Source organism: Zalophus californianus, chromosome 11 (genome assembly GCF_009762305.2).
Source record: "Zalophus californianus isolate mZalCal1 chromosome 11, mZalCal1.pri.v2, whole genome shotgun sequence".
Lineage (NCBI taxonomy): Eukaryota > Metazoa > Chordata > Mammalia > Carnivora > Otariidae > Zalophus > Zalophus californianus.
This window is the reverse complement of record NC_045605.1, coordinates 84,384,063-84,403,856: the sequence shown is the minus strand read 5'-3', so window position 1 is coordinate 84,403,856 and position 19,794 is coordinate 84,384,063. Positions and strand designations below refer to the sequence as shown.

General features: G+C 32.8%; 1 protein-coding gene and 2 long non-coding RNA genes across 6 annotated transcripts in view; 2 read left to right on the top strand and 1 right to left on the bottom strand.

Moving 5' to 3' along the window:
* LOC113914176 overlaps window positions 1-1,737 on the top strand; it is a 95,596-nt gene extending 93,859 nt beyond the window's left edge. The window contains exons 2-3 of the long non-coding RNA XR_003517400.1: window positions 380-460; window positions 1,690-1,737. This is a non-coding gene — a long non-coding RNA (uncharacterized LOC113914176). The remainder of the gene's footprint in view (window positions 1-379; window positions 461-1,689) is intronic.
* The window catches only part of ELP4 (elongator acetyltransferase complex subunit 4), a 253,090-nt gene that overhangs the window by 117,413 nt on the left and 115,883 nt on the right, over window positions 1-19,794 (bottom strand). For all 4 annotated transcript variants that reach the window (XM_027577883.2, XM_035722875.1, XM_035722877.1 and 1 more), the window contains exons 8-9: window positions 15,842-15,950; window positions 12,732-12,838 (exon numbers count right to left, since the gene is read on the bottom strand). In XM_027577883.2, the coding sequence (XP_027433684.2) occupies window positions 12,732-12,838; window positions 15,842-15,950 (216 nt within the window). The remainder of the gene's footprint in view (window positions 1-12,731; window positions 12,839-15,841; window positions 15,951-19,794) is intronic.
* LOC118356082 lies at window positions 1,739-17,875 on the top strand. Its single transcript, XR_004819418.1, has 3 exons — window positions 1,739-1,885; window positions 5,030-5,087; window positions 17,824-17,875. It is a non-coding gene; the product is annotated as an uncharacterized LOC118356082 (long non-coding RNA).

Sequence of the window (19,794 nt, the reverse complement as noted above, 5' to 3'; positions counted from 1 at the left end):
TATTTAAAAAAACAGTAAGCCTGGATTTGCCCCATAGGTCATAGTCTGTGAACTTCATGCTTTAAAGTATCAGGGGCAAAGTTGGTTTAATATTGTCTTTTACTTACCTATTTTTACATGAACCAAACCATAAGAATCTTTCCACTAAAATGATGGGAATGTTATAATATTTGAATGCTAAGGCAAAGAAATGGCTCATATTTATGGCACTATGAAGAGTTGATCACACTTCCAAAATATCTTTACATGTACTCTGTTTCTTGAGTAAATTACACATTAAGTCAATAGGACCCATGAAGGAAATGCATTCAGCTATAAATTATGCACTGTAAAGCTTTTCTTCTGAATATAATTGTCTTTAAATTTCTATCTGGGCCAGAATGGTTTCCCAGGAGGAAATTCTTAAGAAGCCAAACTGAAGAATTAGATTGGGACTTGTCATTTCCATGTGCACAAAGAGGTCAGTGGGATGATTCTTCAATAATGATAGTTCTGATGATTTGTTATTACAGAAGTGATATTAGTTGCCTTATTACCAATGCACATTTAAATCTGAACTTAACCAAATGTTGTGTTTATTGTTACACTGTACATAATTATTTCATGCTTCATTCCTGAGTCTCACAAATCTTCTGCAATATTTCTCTGTTAAAAGCCAGGAAACCATATAGGCAATAAAATCCACTCTATTGGCCCAAGAAGACCAGGCATATTAACAGGCAATTACTGGCTGGTTCAAAGGGGATTAGAAGGTATAGGTACTTTAAACCCAAGAATCAGAACTGATTCCTGTCAGGTCTGGGGAACTTTTACAAATTTGGAAAATTTATTATAATATCTTTTAAGATGAAGCATTCAAAATAATTTTCAAGTGGCAATAAAATGACAGTGAGTAATGATTCAAATAGAATACCACTTTTTGGTAGCTAAAAATTATATATTTCCTCACTTTCTATCTGATATTTCTGAAGAGTACAGCTCAACTTCATTTCAGCAATAACGGTTCATTATATTATTAGCTGATTTTGAAATAATTTTTTGTTGAAGTATGACTGACACACAATATCCTATTAGTTTCAGGTGTACTGAAAGTATCATTGTGATTTGATATTTTTATACATTATGAAATTATCCCCATGATAACTCTAGTTACCATCTGTCACCATACAAAGTTGATACTGGTGACTATGTTCCTTTGCTGTACATTATATCTCCATGACTTATTTATTTTTATAAATGGAAGTCTGTACCTCTTAATCCCCTTCACCTACTTCTCCTGCTCCCCCAGCCCTCTCCTGTCTGATAATCAACAGTTTGTTTCTTGTATCTATGAGTCTGTTTATGTTTTGTTTCATTTTTCACTTGTTTTGTTAAGATTCCACATAAAAGTGAAATCCTATGGTATTTGACTTTCTCTCACTTATTTCATTAACATAATACCTTATAGATCCATCCATATTGTTGCAAATGGATCAGCTGCTATTTTTGAAGATTATTTTAACTATTTAAAACCTTAGAAGTAGATTAACCATTTATGAAAACTGTATTAGCAGTATCAGACTATTAGAGATAGTCTGAAATGGTGAGATTTTATAGTTATACTAATATGTTTTGAGCACTGTCAAGAGGACATTCATTCATTCATTCATTCAATATATTTTTTTATGATTTTATTTATTTATTTGACAGATAGCGACACAGCGAGAGAGGGAACACAAGCAGGGGGAGTAGGAGAGGGAGAAGCTGGATTCCCGCGGAGAAGGGAGCCCGATGTGGGACTCGATCCCAGGACCCTGGGATCATGACCCGAGCCGAAGGCAGACGCTTAACGACTGAGCCATCCAGGCACCCTCATTCAATACTTTTTGAGCACATACATGATCAGGTACTGAACTACTAAGAGGATACAATGATGAATAAAACAGACATAAGTTTAAAAGCATTTATGCACCTAAATGAAACACATTTTCCTAAAGCTTCGATATTTTATAAGAGGCTTATGCATGATCACGATGTTTTCACTATGCTAAAGAAGTATGGCAGCAAAGCCAAACAAAACACTGAAGAGTGGATATTCAAGAGCTAAACAATGAGCAGAGATTACTTGGATCAGGGATATCCTTGGCTGCTTACATCATGATTGACCTTAATGACTGGCCTTAGTATTTTTCTATAAAAATCAGTCCTACAGGTTTTTGAAGGGTAATTTATCATTATTCATTTGATTCTTGACTCAAACCCATTGTTAAATTACTTTTGTTTGACCCAGATTTGATTTGGCATTGGCTACAAATCTAAATTTTTTATAGTACCCAGCAACCCCCCAAATAATTAGGGGTGTATAGTTGTGTATCTGAATGGCCAAATTCAGAGGGAAGAATCTAGAAAGTGCTGGATAAATTTATTTCATTAGTATATTTTTACTAATTTGATTTTGAGAACAAAAAATAACTCACACCTCATATGTGTGTGTGTGTGTGTGTGGGTATACATAAAATCTAAAAGCATTAAAATTACTGCAAGGTACAAAGTATTTTAATCATTAGTTTCACTCTCATCCTAAAATCTTAATTTATTGAAAAATCAGGTGAGTGAATTCATTCAGCACAGATCATTACTAATACTTTATCTGCACCACCATTTGTTTCCCTCAGAGCATTGGAAAGGCTGTGAGAAATAATGAAAATAAATCACTGTCTAGTTTGATTACTTTTTCATACCTATCCCTTACAAATTTTTAACTTCAATACAGAAAAAATGGGGTATATACATCTTAGCCATTTTGAAACATGCTAGTTTTATGGTAAAGAACATTTGAACACTACCACTGTGCTATGCTTTTCTGTATCTGGACATGATCCATGGATTTAAACAACTGTGTGAATATGTGTATGAGCAGTTTTCCTTAAAAACTTTCCTTAAAACCTTAAAAAAATACTTAAAAATATTATTTTAGTAATATTCTATAATTATATCAAGAATATAGCACTAGTGCATTTGGTTTTGCTCAACATTTTAGCAATTTGTGAAAATATTAATAAAATAGTATTGTATTAGCTTTTCCCTTTTCCCACTGAATACAAGATAAGTTGACCCATTTATTTACAGGCTCAACAAGGGCAATCCATTTCATGCTATAGCACTGACCCTTAACAAAGATCTTGTAAATGAGTAGCCTATTACAATATGTACAAGTGACCTTTAATTGCACCAAGAGGCTTTTTGTTACAGGGTTTTCAATGCTACACCATAGCTACAGTATAGGTTGGTAAAATATTTCTTAGGTTGTTGAGCAGATATATCAACAACCCTCTTCCCTATCAAAATATATATACAAAAAAAGTTTGAGGCATTTAACTAAGTCTACATTATAATAATGCCTTTTAAATGACTACTGATCAGAAGGATAAGCTGTTTTTCCAATCATGGAAGAATTAAATATTTAGAATTTGCTTAAACAATTCATTAAGTCATTAAAAATGTAATAAAATTCAACTTTGTTTTTAATAAAATAGGCTTTGGAAACAAAAATAGTTATTTCAAACCTCGTACTAGGTTCATTTTATAACAGAAAATTTTAATCTTAGTAAAAGACACCTCTTCTCTGGAACTTTTACATCTTCAAAATGTTTAGGGAATAATTACATATTCAACAAAACATACCCAAATACTCAAATACATTCCAAAAGTTATTTATGTTAAGTAAAGGTATTTAGAGCAAAATTTCAATGAAGTATGGTCGGATATTACCACTGATTTACTCAGAAATTTCTGAATGAGTGCAACATATTTTCAACAGTCTTACAAAAAACTGAAACCAAATACTCAATTTCATTAAACCATTCATATTAAGTATCTTATTTCTGGAAGGCTCATGCCAAAATGATTTAGTCTGATTCTCTACAACAATGGTGGGTTGACTTGACAGCACCTGACAAAACAGTTCAGTGAACTTCACTATACCAGATACAAAGAACCTGAACTGGCTACTCTATGAAATGTCCATTGTGGCATGGAGTTATGACAGTAATAACTCTGATGAAACTTTAATTTCTACTTAAGTAAGAGAACTGCTTTACTAGTTTTGTGGCTAAAGGCATTTCCATTATACCTCAGTTTCTCTTAGTCTCTTAAAAGTTTTATTTTTTAAAAAATAATAATTTATGTTAATCTCATATTTCCTTAATGAGGAACATTTCTTATACTAAACTGTAGAAACTGTTTTACTAATATTGATCAATAAAAAAGGAAAATATTTCACAGTCATAAGATTTATTGCTTAATTTTGCTTAAAGATGGTATTTGAAGGACTTCCAATAAATGAAACATATGCAACAGAAAAAGAAATAGGTATTAATATGAATGGATCAAACTTTCATTAGAACAAGTTATGATAAAAAAGGAGGCAAAAAAAAATTTTAAAAACTGAATTTGGTATCTTATTACCTTATAAAATGTATATGCCTTAATTATCTCACAAGATAATTTTTGATGCTTCAAAGATGATATAGGTAAAATAATTTAGAAAAATATAACATGGTAACTATGAGCAAATTAATATTTGCAGAAATACCTGAATGTCGAATGTAAATGAATATAATAATAATACACTGTAATTATATTTCAATGGTTTTGAACCATATCAAAATAGTGAACCAAAGCAAGGGAACCCTGTTTCTTTGTATAGAATATTTTCCCCACATTACATAGCTAAGATCTAGAAATCCTACAGAAGTGGTTAGTGTTTTCGGGAATGGCTTTATAGTTTTTGTAAATTAATTTTTTTATTAAAAAATACCTACCAAATACCAGAAATTAGTAAAAAAATAAGGAAAAGTACAATCTTGCAATCCTAATGTTATATAAGGGAGAAGCTATGATTAATCCAATCTGAATTTTATAAGATATTTTATAAAAATAGAGTACAAATGCTTACTAGGAACACAAGAATTTTTAACATGAATGTTAAAAGATTATATATCTCTCTCTGTGTGTATATTTTTGAGGTTTGTTCTTGTTTATGTCTCAGGGCAGAGGCTTTCTGGCTCATGCACTGAAGATGAGATGGCAGTACATCTTGTGGCGTGGTGAGTAGCTGTTGTTTAAGAGCCCAGGCTTTGGTCTAAGTGTCATTTGTCAGTTATTAACTCTACTTTGGATAAGTTAGGTTACCTGATCTCTTTCTCATTTATAAAATGTAGATAATCATGGTATACAGTAGTTGTGAGATCTCTGAGGTAATGGCTATAAAGCACTTGCCATAGTCCTAGGCCCCTGTTAAACACTCAAACTTTTTATTTTTAAATCAGTAATAATTAACAGAGCTCCTGAACATGTTAACTTTCCAGTGTAATTCTGTACATGGAGTTAAAAGATCTGGATTTAATCCTAGCTCTATGACTTTGGGAAGGGTACATAACTCCGTATATTCCCTCACATTAAAATGTGTGATAATGCCAATGGCAAGGGTTCCTGTGAGTAACAAATAAGAGTTAAATATTGTAGTCTATATGGAAGCACCCAACACAATGCTGAGAATGAATGAGATACCCGATACATGTTTTTAAATACACTTATGGTAGACATGAGTTTCTTTAAAAATAGTACTTTAACAATTTAACAAATATTTGTGGAATACCTACCATGTGTGCTTGGGATTTCGCCACAAAAAAAGACAGACTATGTCCCTAATCTTGTGACGCTTACAGCAAGTAAGGGAATAATGTTGAAAAATAACAAACTAACTGATAATCAATTGTAGTAATATGTGTTACACTGAGAATTAAAATAGTGTACGTGATAGTAGATAATTGAGCGAATACTTCAGATGGGCCAGTCAGGGATGACCTCTCTAAGGAGACTGAGATATTTAACCTGCAATCCAGTGAAAAGAAAAAGTCATGAAAGGATGGAGGGATGAACATTCTGGACATTTGCTGTGCAAAGACCTTGAAGAAGGACTAAAGATGTTTTAGGTACAGAAATATTCCCAAAGTTACCTATATTAATCACAAAGCTCGTGGATACCATATTTATTAAGCTCTATAATGTGTTCTTACTCTTCTAGGCACCTTGGAGGTTATGTCAGTAAAATATATGTTCTCACCTTCTAGCTGATGAAATGGGATAGCCATGATTTGTCATCATTTTTGGTTTTCTGTTTCTCTGTCTTCCTCAGACACTATACATAGTACATTGTGGCAGGAAGTGGTTTAGGGAATACCATATAAACTGGGTGATATCTGCTACAGCAGTTCTACAAATGCTTTAAGAAAATCCTTGAAGTACTGCAATATAATTTTCCTGGAGCCATACCATAGAATACATACATACTTCTGTATTGGCAAAATTCAGGAAAGAGGAGAAGAGATTTTTTTTTCTCTTTGTATCCTTAGATGATGCTGAGTCTGTACCATCCTGATCTCAAAAGTGAGACTGCTGGACTATAGGTACCACAGAATCTTTAATAGACTCACGGACTGAAAACTATTTGGCAAGATTCTAAATATTAGACTTTTGCTTTGTGCCACCATCTTTCTATTCAAATATACGCTTTCTTTATATTCCTGACAAAAATGTAGTATTAATTGGTATAAAAATTAGTGCAATGTGAAATATTAGACTCTAAGTTCAATTTATAAAATGACCATTTTTATACAGAAATTATTCACAGTCAAGGTGTCATAAGATAATTAAAAATACTTCTCAAAGAAACAGGATGCATTTGATGAAACACAGTATAAGTTTAATTATCTCAGGTGTTGATGACAGTACAGAAACTTTAAGACATATAATAGCCAAACATGAATTTACTCTTCCTTGCCAAATGAAGCAATGATGTTCTGCCAGGCCAACTCACAGGAAGCATGTGAGATGAACAGAAAAGCAAACGGGCCCTATGCTGCCTAAGGGAAAGTCAGCAAGATGGCAGCTTCAATCATTCGGAATAATACTAACGCAGCCTTAGGCTTTTCTCAGAATGGAAACATGTCACTATTACTGCAATGTTCCAACAAATCAGAATGCAGAGAAAAGAACACTTATGCAATCACATCGTGGAAGGGCACTTTACTCAACATTTAAGTGGAAAATAATTATAAAGAAATTTCAGAAAAATTGTCAGTGAACATAAATGACTCAGGGAAAAATTTTTCTTTTAATGCGCTTAATAGATTTTTTAAAAGTACCACTTAGAAAGAATTTCCTTTTACATTCTCCTTAAGGAATTATTAATGTAAACACTAATTTTTATGAAGTGGTAAGTGAAAAGTTTGGGATTTGGGCTGCCATAAGAAATATTCATTTTCCCCCTGATACAGTACCATCACTTTGGAAGTTTGATCAAAGGGGATAAACTTTCCCAACATTTATATAGGAAGTTAAAAAAATACTTCAAATATTTTGGGAACTTACCTAATCAGTATACTTTTTAGCATGTGTCTGGTCATGTAGCCATCTTTGGTCAATCATCAAAAAATCAAAGGCAAATTGGCATGACTCAACCCTAACTTTAATACCGCATGATTGTGTCGTGTAAGCTTGTTTTGTGTGAGAGCTGCTGTGGTTTTAGTAGAGAGATTAACAACCGGACCTAAGCTGGCCTCCAAACCTTGCCCTGCTGATGCCTCAAGCTCTTTGAAGTCTGACCATCATACCTGGCAAAACAACAGTGAGAACTAGGATGGTGTCAGATCTAATCAAGTTGTTCGCTGCAGCATAGCTAACTATGGGGTTCACTAATTGGCCCAATTGCGGATTATACCTTTTGCTACAGATTCAAGACAATAATTTAGTTAAATGATGTTTTTTTTTTTTCCTTATCTCTTCTAATTAAGATTCCAATGTGGGAAGAAATAGGATTAGACAGAGTCTCAAAATTGTGTTCCCCTTAAGGTGGTATGCACTGTTGATAGGCTCGCTATGACATGTGGAATATATAAGAGCACAGTATTACCAACTTCTGGAGAGTCTGTGAAACCTATATGACCCTACTGTATGTCTACCTTATTTAGGAATTAAAAGTGTAAATATGGGGATGGTAATATAATGAATATATTAAGATGTAAACATGCACAAAATGACATTTCCATTGTTAAAGAATGTTAATTTGAATTTATTTTTGACAAATGATTTGATCTATACGAACAGATGCCTATGTTCCACTTTGATTTTCTTTTGCTAACTGCAATATGTATGGGAAGTGAATATTTAAATATTTATGGAGGGCATCATTATCAGAAAAGTATATTGGACTATATAGTCCATCATGCTACAGCTTAATGTTCTTGAGTCAGACATTTATGTTTCCATTATTTTTTTTTTAGTGACATAATTGTTAATTGACAAATAAGTTAACCAACTCTCCTCTCTACCTCTAAGTATAGTAAACAGTCACCTTTCTACTTCCCATTTAAAACTGGAAAGGCTATTGATACAAAATGTAGGGAAGTAAGGAAACCTAAGACCAAAGATATCATGCAACTCTACGTTGTCCAACATTGTCATAGTGACTACAAGAGTTTATGCTTTTCCAATATGTAAAAATTTCAAATAATTCTGCTGAATCATATCAAGTGTACTGTAGTACTATATAAAGCTAACTTATACTGATGGCATATAATATTTTGATCTTAATACTTAAGAATGAATTTTCTAAGTAAGTGCATCAAAAATAGTGTTACTTAATAGATACTGGTTTATCAACTCCTCTGTGAGAAAAAGTTCTTGATGACTGAGAGGTACCAGAGTCCTGTGTTCTGAATTAGGGGCAAAGAATTAAAGACAATCTTGAGAAAATTTAATCTACTTTGATTTTCTGGACTCTCAATATTCATTTAATGTGCAAGACCCACATAAATATACTACTTATCATAATTACTATTTCTGGACCAATTAAAACCTATATAAGTATTATTTATCCTTATTTTGAAAATTTGCTGTTATGATATCATCAAATTATATGAAGCCACATTTCAAATCCTACCAAATCTTACTTGTTTAGGTATTACAATTACATCATAATTACTAATATAAAGAAAAAACTGGTTAATGATGATCCCAGCATTAGAGAAGCAAAAATTACAGAAACTGAAAAAAAACACAAGTCTAAGTGGTTATTTCAGCTTGGATGTGAAGCTATGTACCCAAGTTATATTTCCTGTGGAACTTAATGGAGAAGGTAGTGTTTATATGTCACTTGACCAGTGGAGCTTACATAATATTTGTAGCTGCATTATTTGGATAATTTTTCAAACTCCATAACTTATCTATATACACATATTTCAGCAAAGATTTTATACCTGCTAAGTGTATGACTCTGTTCTTAGTTCTGGGATAGATACGAAGATGAAAAAGACATACTTTCTATACGTTGAGTCTATTAGTAAAGCCTTTTGTTATAAAATATTCAATTACTACATAGAAAGTATAAATAAGCCAGTAGAGGGCCTGGTACACAATAAAGGCTTAATAAGTCTTGTTATGACTGAATAAAGGTTATGTGGTAAGCCAAGGAATAAGTAGTATGTCGTGGTTAATCGAATATGCTAGAGAGTTACCATGTACAGTTTACAAGGATTATACATTTTCAAAGAATTGGAAAGCTTTTTTTTTTTTAACCCGAAGCCAGAATGAATCAACCTTATATTTTCTCTTTTACTTACCCAGAACACAGGCCAGGATTTTAGTGTCATTACTATAGATATGATTCTGCTATGGTTTTTGTAGAGGGTCTAATTTATAGAGCTTCATAGCTGATGAATACTAGGTATTAGTAAAAATTTACTGTGATTAGATAAATAAATTCGACTTGAATGTGAATAATACCAAATCACAGCCCAAGAAGAAAGAAATATTCTTTTGCCTTTTCCAAATCACTCAAAGAAATTAAAGACTGCTGGTTAGAGCTGCTCTATTTGCTAGAGGCCCTTGGTGGCTGTCAGTTAAAAAATTTTTTTTTTCAGTTTTCATATATAAAAAGAGTACTAAATCAAAGAAAGGGTATCCTAAAAATAGAAATAAGGGTATTTTCTTGTTTTGTTTTGTTTTTTTTGCTCCTTGTTTCCAAACATGCCAACCATGTGAGACCATGTGACTGATAGAAAATTCCATCATATAACAGATCTACCTGTATGGAATCAGAAAACTTATTTCTGCTTTCCCGCTAAACCACCTTTCTCTTCCGAAAGTAAAACACAGATTCAGTGCCTGCTATATTAGGGTCTCACACTTTACAGACTAGTAAAGTATACATCTTATTATTATTTTTTTGGTATCAGTTTTAATAAAAACATTTGTTGTGCATATTAAAACAATGTCACATCATAATTTTCCCCCAATGAAAGAATCTTCTCATTTCCAATTTCTACAGTGTATCACCAAAGACTTGCTATCTGTTGGGTATGCATTTTATAAGGTATAATGCTGCATTTAAATCATTTAGTCTTATGTGAACCACATGACTTTATCTTGTTATAATTATACCTATATATGCTACTATTAGGTTTGTTTCGTTCTTGAACTCCTATTTTTTCTAAACACCAAATTGAATTTTATGGCATAGGTGAATAAATTATTTGGAATGTGTTGCACCTATATTTCTATGTATAAAAAAAAGATGGTTATAAACCAAAAAGGTAAAGGATTTGATCAACTGTATTAAATATTAACTTTTTAAAAACCAACCATCTATTTGTGTTTTGTTTTCAAATATTGCTTCAAACCACAGGTGATCAATTATAATTATTCTCTTAGTTCAGAATGTTGGGAATAGAAGAGAGGAAATGGAACAGAAACCTATGTGGTTTATAAAAGATCTCACATCAGCTCCAATGGTAAAGTATAGTCACTTTATTAGAATCCAAGTTTATTCAAAGGAGAGGTCCCACTTGACATTATTTAAGTCTTTTCTTTCTATCTCCTCACACCCAAAATAAGACCCAGTGTGTGTGTGCATATACGTGTTGTGTTGTGTGTGTGTGTGTGTGTGTGTGTGAGAGAGAGAGAGAGAGAGAGAGAAAGAGAATAAACGTGATTCACACTACAGTGCTACTTTTTTCTGTGGGTGCACTATGATTTTCACTAGGGAATCTGCTTGCTTAGTTTGTATGACAAGATACCTTAGACCTGCTTGTCAGAATACTCATTTGGGAGAAAGGTGTTGCACAGAGGAAAAAAAAAACAACCCCAATTTTCATAAAAAATATAAGTTCAACTTAAAAGAAAATGATGAGGCATGCTTTCCTTGTGACACTAACTATAACTTTATGCCTCTAAAAATTTTAAGCAAAATATTGCTTAAAATTGGTAAATAATAATGGTAAATTTCTTAGTATTCTATCAGAAAAACTGAAACAAAGTTTGAACAATTACAGCGTTGGGTTCCATTTCAATGGTTTCTTTTGAGAACTAAAGCAAATTAGCTCAAGAATCAGTATTTCTACACTCTCTATCTTTTGGCTTTAAGTGGCTTTTGAAGGGAGTATCCCCAGATGAGAAACTTCTAACACTCCTGCAGAGATGACCTGCTTGAAGAACTGGCTGCCTGATTAACTATTAACTGCTCTCAATAGGATTAGATAATTAAGGACATTGATGACCATTAATTAGGAGGAGGGCACATTAATTTGTCACTGGATAGGGCCCTTACAATGATTTATAGGTTAGTGCTACTTGCAAATGTGAAGGGAAAGAGAAAAAGAGGGAGAACCATGAAGTTACCTTATCAAGTGGCCAGCTAAAGAGGGCAGAGGGTCAAAAAAGGGCCAAAGTGGTCACTTAAGGGTGAAGTCCCAAACACCAAAGCAGTGCCAAGCCACATTGACCATCATTTGGTGATGAAGTTAAAAATATGCTAATTTATTGGTGGCAATTCTCTCTTTTTATGGTTTCAAGCAGTTAAGACAAGTGGCCTGCTTAAGAGCTTTTCATTTGAAAAGAGATTAAACAAAATGGTTTGTCAAGGCTGCTTGGCTGTTTTATGTCTTTGTTAAAAAAATTGCACCGACTATACTGATAACTATCACATCACCCAAAAGCCATCTCTCCCTGGGCATTTATTTCGTTAATAAATACATCAACTCTAATTGCTTAATAGTGCTATGTTCATTTGCTCTTTAGTAAGATTAAGTTGAAATAAATCTTTTGTACCACTACTTTCTGTCATGACTGCTTGCATAAAGGTCACAAAAAAAGTTTTAAGTTTTGTAGAAAATTGACTTAAAGACACTGGTGTAAATTATACTTTGTTTTGTTCAGCATGGAAAGCGGAAAGGTGATTTCACTAATAGTAAAAAAAACTGCTTTTAGAATATAGATAAGGATCCTCTTTTCTTAGCCATACACAATTGTGGGTAGCTTTCACATTCCACACACAAATAAGCACAGCTCATTAACATTTAATTAAATATGCTTTTGAAAGCCTTGGAAATACGCATGTCATACTTACCATGTAAGTTTGGAGTTTACTTTGAATAGACGTTTAAAACAAAATCATTCTTTGCTATACTCTAATGATATGCCATTAAAAGAGAAAAAAATAAGAGAGTCTAAAAACATTATTTTGTTACACCAAAAGAACAAGAATATTAGCAGGAAACGTCTTCTAAGAATTATATATATATATATATATATATATATATATATATATATATATATATACACACATATACACATACACACATAGACTATTTAACTTTAAGTCCGTGAACTAAAATACAAAAATTCTCTCTTACCTCAATGGTGAATAGCTTCCTTTTTAATTTAAAAGCTAAGTCTTTGACATCGGATACATCATAAATCAAGTTATTAAGCCGAGGAATCTGCCGAATATGAATCAAACCTTGTGAAAAGGAAATTAAAAGAAAAAAATTTTTTAAAACACTGTCTTAGTGCATAAATTAAGAGTCTTACAGCAGAATCCTGTAAATTTACACACAAGCATCCTCCCCTTTTAAAACTGGAGCTTACTACCAGGAGCAATGAAGCAAATGGTGTGATTATACTCAAGTAATCAAGCAGAATAAGATAAACAGAAATCCTTGTGCGAGGAAAACTAATTGCATTTTGGTACAGAAGTACAGATGTAAAGAGGGATCTTAATACTTGTCAAAACTACAGCCGGTTTGTGTGTGATTTTCTCTTGTATTTACAGTAAGCAAATATGGCTATCACCTTGCATGCTGCCCACGGCACCACTGAGTGATCTTTATTTTATTAAATGCACCAGTAAGCAGCCAGCAAAACAAGGCTTATGGGTTACTGATAACCAGTGAAGCACTAATGAAAAGTATTTCATTTTGTACCTTATTAATGACTTGAGCAAACCACTGAAGAAAACTACATTTCAGAGCACACTGTAGGATCAAACTTTAACCCCTATGCCATTCCAAGACCCTCATTTCTGTGGCATGTTAGACCTTTGTGTAGCTGTTATAAGCTTTGTAATAGTGCTAGGTAAACCGTGAGCTTTGGCCTCTTGTCAGTAGAAACACTTGCTAATTTTTTCTGACAAGGGCACTGGATGCCTTTTGTGCAGCTTAATGCAGTTTCTGACTAAACTCAGGGTCATTTGCCACAGATGAAGACATGGAAGATTCTTCAGTGCATCTCTCTGCCTGACTCAGCCCATATTTAAAATCATCATCCCAAAGACACTGATCTCCAAACATGGAGGAAGAAGGCAAATCCAAATCTGAACAAATAAGATGCATCTTATTTAAAGAACTGCTTTTCTAGTATACAGTTGTGTGTGTGTTTGAATGCTTAGTAATATATGTATTCATTTTAGCTTCAAAGGGTAAACCACTAGGCGCTTAACTTCCAAAATGGCCTTTTCAAAAATAATTCACTGAAATATCTGATTTAATTTATTAAACTTAAAAAAATGCAAAATATGTTAAGAAGACAGCTTTTAGGTACAGATTAAAGATATCTTAGAGCTACTTAGTAAAATACATTAGAAACGAGCACACCAGACTTTCACTTGCACACTCCTCATTTTACCTTGGGGTGTGTGTGTGTGTGTGTGTGTGTGTGTGTGTGTGTGCATGTGTGTGTGTGTGTGTGTGTGTATGCTGATTTAGCTCTTAAGTCAGGAGGCCTTACACAATGAATGAATACAGTTTATCAGGTCCTTCTTATTAACAGAAATGCTACTTGTCGTCAAAACCCTTCATTAATCTGTTGGTAATAATTTATCGATTCAGAGATTTCAGCACAAAACATCATAGCCTTTCACCCTTGAAATGTTTTAATCAAAATAACTGTCTTAGAATATAAAATATAATTTACTAAATTTATTAGGTCATAATACTTACAGATGATATTCAGATATAATTTATTAAGGTAATATTTAACTTGAGTTGTTTTAAAAGAAAGCAGAAATAATAAAAATTGAAAAATAGTTTATCTAGTTTTGAGACAAATAAGTCCTAGGGATGTAATGTACAGCATGGTGACTATGCTCAACAATAATGTGTTGTATATTTGAAAGTAGCTAAGACAGGAGATCTTAAAAGTTCTCATCACTAGAAAAAAAAACATTGTAAACTATGTGTGGTGATGTATGTTAACAAAACTTAACTGTGGTGATCATTTCATAATACATACATCTCTCACATCATTACTTTGTACACCTTAAACTAATAGAATATTGTTTGTCTATTATAGCTCAATAATAAATTAAAAAAAAGGAATAGTTTAAACTTAATAGTCCTCTTCCTATAATAGTGACAATAATGGATTAAATAATTATACATAGGGTTAATCTGGGCATATAGCATATACAGTTATGCAAGTTAACATGAGGCAAATTATTTTATGTAGCTTTTGTTCATAGCTTATACTTTCTGGCCTTTAACAAATACTTGATTGTTAGATTGTGCTGTTTTATTACTTTTTAAAAGATCGTATGCTGACTTCAAAGCAGTGGTGGTTATCATATAAAGTATATCTTTTTTTTTTTTGTAGACTCTAGAAATTGTCACAGTCCTGCAATCACAATCTTATATAATCTTCTAGCAGGCTTCAAATAAGATATTCAGTCTTTAGAGGTTTCCATGAAAGTACAGTAGGTCCACAATAATAACAGCAATAACTAACATTTACTCAGTATAAGTAAATAAGTAAAAATCTATCATTCCCCATATTCTGTATTTTATTTAGAGCTAAGATGTGCAAAACTATTAAACCTTTCCTATTTCAATGATTCTATGTAAGAACCCTTATTTTAAAAAATCTCCAAATTAACCAAATGACCAAAATATTACTAAAAACTTCAAAAAAAATTAAAATCTGATTAATTGACCTGTGTTTATACTAGGGTGGCAATATTATAAAATTTGCTCAAAACTCAAACAACAAAATGAGCAAAGTCCAAATATAATCAAAGATGTTCACTTTCTGAAAATGTGATTGACTAGGGTTTTTAAAACATAATAAGTATGAATTTTATTTTTCATATAGGTAGGCTTTGTAAAGCATAAACCACTATACAAAGCTGTTGTTATTAGAACTGATATATTTATTTCAAACATGGCTAATAAGTACAACTGATTTCATGACAACTTTAAATCCCTGGGACAATAAAATTTTTATCTGACTGAGGCATGGCTTAGTACTTGGGTTTGACTTCTTTCAAGTAGTTAGCACAGTCCATAGTCTTAATGTAGTTTGGTGACAATCTGCCATGAAAGAATGGTCAGGAATGGAAAACATTTAACAGATATATTATAAAATAAAACTCATGCTACTTGACAGTAGATATTATGACTGGATACAATGCTTCCAGGTACCCAAGAGGCAACACAGGATATTCTCTTCTACTTATAAAGGTGCTGCTTACCATGATAATCCTTATATAATGGGTTGGTTTCTCTCTCAGAACCAATGAATGATTCCAGACCAACTACTGTATCTGACAAGTTTGTAATACGAGCAATAATTGCTCTATTCTGTAAAACAAGAAACAAAACACTCATTTTATATTTAATAATATAACATGTATTCAGTGCCATTATACCATCTCAGTGACAAACTGTAGAGGAGATAAACTATCAACGTAGAGAAATAATTCAAAGCTACCACAGGCTGAAAACTGGATGAGAATATGCACTTAACTGAAAATTCTAGCCCATGTAGGGGCTATTCTAATTGGAAGAGCTGAGGGGACATATCTTATTTTTGGTAGAGAGCATAAATTGATTATTTTTCTTCTGTTTTAAGGGTCAAGGCTACCTTTATTCTCACACACTATTCTTTTTCAAATTACTTTACCCATTGGAAAATCTGATAGACATCAGGACTCAGAAGCAGTAGATAGTACAGTATAATGTGTAAGGCAAGGTCCCGCTATCATCTGTCAACTGGGACCAGGTCCCAGCCCTGTAACAGCTGAGGTCCTCTGTATCATTTTAGAATCACGGAAGGGTCCAGCTAAGAGGCTGCAGCATGGCTAGCTCTGGAGTCTTCTGTTCTCTCCTTCCAGATGCTGCTATTTGGCTCTGGGATAACAATAAAGGCAAAGAAAAGAGAGTAGACAACTAGCACTAAACTAGTAGCCTACACTTTCCTTCCCAATACAATCTGACATGAACCAAAAACATTGTTAAATAATACACTGTAAAAAAGGTCACATTTTAAGTAGCAAAAGTTGTAAAATACCCAGAATTTCATGGCTATAAAAAATCATTAAAAATATAATCATTAAATACCTTATAGGTTCTCTTGAATTATTTTATTTAATGGAGATTCAGTATTTCTTTTAGCCCCTGACAGGGTGATAGGTCAGCAAATGTTTCATATATTATAATATCTTAGAAAAATTTTTGCTCTCAAGTTCTAGATAGTTGAAAAAATGGTTCTAAAATTTTATACTTTTGAAACTCCCATTTTATACACTCGTAATATCAACCAGTTTAAAAATGATCTTTAGAAAAGGATGGGAAATGTAAAGCAGTTAAGAAAATTTTAGTTTGATCCTATGACCCCTGTTAGAGGAAAGTCCAAACACAATGAAACACATTCACTTCCTATAAACACGACTGACTACTGAGCTTACTGGTATTCCTCTGCTTCTTAAGTCTTCTAGTAAAGATTGCATAAGAATGAAAAATAAAAGAAAACTGGTCAATGTTACCTGACTCAGTCTGAAATACATAGTAGCTCCTGTCACTAAACATTATGCTGAAATGACTGGTTAACTCATACCTAGGGCAGTATTTGAAACTCCTCTGTAAGTAGAAATATGTGTTGTATAAAGAATGTTTCAGCCTTTGAATCAGTATGCTTAAAAGGAACCAGTAAAAATAATTATCCTTAATTGGCTTTAATACTCTTAATCATGTGGGTACCAAGTATAGAAAAACAAACATAATTTGAAAATGCCTATTTTTTTCTAAGGCAGTTTTTCACTCAATGGTGAGAAAATAATACAGATTGATTCCTTACTTTCAGTTCTATGCCACAGGGGATGGTCCTACTCCAGGAATAACAGGGGCTTCAGAGGCCATAAACAAGTTCCTCTCAATATTTCTTTAGCCAAAGACTATTATATCAAACTCATCCAGGTTGGGTTTCAGCCAGTTATTCTTCACCCAAACAAAAATGTCTGCCAGACATTCCAACAGCTGGGAGACAGTTCACAATGAGTCAACTTGAAAATGATTCATTGTGCTGAGTACTGAACAATGTTGGGGTGGGGGTGGGGTGTGGCTGGGTTGGTTGTAGAGGGTGAGAACAAGTGGGAGATGAAGAATAACCATGTGGTTCTCCCATTAAGAAGAATCTTAGATAACAACCAGCAGGCTCTTATCATTTCATTTTTAGGATAAACTCAACTGGGAAGAGTACTCCTGTCATGGACCCTCAGATGAACAAGCACTTATAAAGGCTACTGACAATATTTCTTAATCAAAAGGTCAGATTTCCTTTTATCTATAAATACAAGACTAAGCCTTTGTATCTAAATATCTGAATCTAAAATGATTAAAAGTCGGTTTTTGTTAGAACTCAAGTATTCAGATATGCAGTGATATAAACTAGGGCTTTTTCAATTATTTTAATAATAGAAATTATAAGGTTTAAGGATGTCTTCCATTCTAGTAGCATATAAGCAAGGTCCTGTATATTTAAATGGACAACCTGACATTCAAAGAGGGTTCTTTAACCTTGAAATTTACTAATAAACCACTTAACACCCTGTAAGATTTGTCAACATTATAATTCTTTTTAAGGTGATTTATGGAAGATTTAAAAAAATCGACCATCCACTTTGTAGAGGAAAACTAATGAATTCCAAAATAAAAGATGTATACAGCCTGGATTTAGAAATCTCAGAAACTCATTCATATAGTTAATTTATTGTGTTTCTAAGTTCCATAGGTTTACACTAGAGTTATTAACTACAAACTAAATTTGATTTTAAAAGCTTTCATGAAGTCTTAGAGCAAGAAAAATAAGTTATATTTAAGAATGACCTTACTGCTTTCTGCACAGCAGTTTTGGAGAATAGGTTACGTAATGTGGCAAACTTGATGGTGAAAGTTGTACAGATATCGAAAAAAAATGTCTATAGAATAAAAAGCACTGGAAATTATATAAGAATAACATCTAAGTTTCTGACTGAGATCATCTTTATCTTAATTATAAACTCATTCAGTATTCCAGTGATGTATAAAAGCATAAAAGATATTTGGGCATGTAAATGTACATATTTTTTTAAAAAGCTAAAATAGTGTTACAGATTACTTCTGTACTCACAAGATTCATAGGGAGTATGGTATATTGACACAATCATATCTTAAAACTACTCTTGTCCAAAGGTCTTTCAAATCATAATGGTCTTTCACATAAAGGTAGGTAAATTTACTTAAAAGAATACTAAGTGGTCTTTCAGATAAAGGTAGGTAAATTTTACTTAAAAGAATCTAAAATGGATAGCTTTAAAAATCCTCAAAGGCATAATAATCACAATTCACTTTAGGGAGAATACACTATGGACAATAAATTGTCAAAATATAATTCACAGTGTTCAGAAAGCTTTAGCATAATGATCTGAGCAGAGGCCTTGAAACTGGAACTTCCATATTCTCATCTTAACAGATTCTAAGTGTTTTTATGTTATTAGCCAAGATGTGAAACCTCTTTGGTCTGCAGTATACGTAGTTGGAAATGGAGAACCTCAAGGTATTTGTGCATCAGTTACTTGGACATAAAATTTGAGTAATTTTTGTGTTAATTTTGAAGTTGTTACATTATAGTTTCTAATAAGGAATATTTGAGTAAGGACATTCAGGATTCACCAGTAGGAGTAAATTAATGGTTATATTCATGCATGGCACAATGACATCACCCAAGTATGTACAATGATACTGCCACCCCTCCTCCTTGCCCATCTGGATGTGAAAATCTAGGATGGCTCAAAAATCCTCCCTATACTAGACAAATCTCCCTTCACTCCTGGGTGAAAGTTGTCAGCTCTGGACAGTAGCCAAGACATGACTAGGAGGGAAGCCAGAAGAGAAGAGAGCCAGTGTCCAGGAGTTTTAAGAGTTTGCTGGCAGTCTCAAATAGCATTGTATTAAGTTACATAAAAGGTTCTTAAAACTTTCTGTTGCAGTGCAATTTCTTAATTAATTATTTAGATTTAAATCATGTCAAATGCTATTGCAAATAAAAACAGCAAATGAGATTGTCCAGTCCATTTTTTTATTCCAATTTTAATTTCACAAAATATTTCAGAGTTTTTGTTTTGATTGCTTCTTGTTTGGTTTCATAGGATGTTTCCTGTTTTCTTTT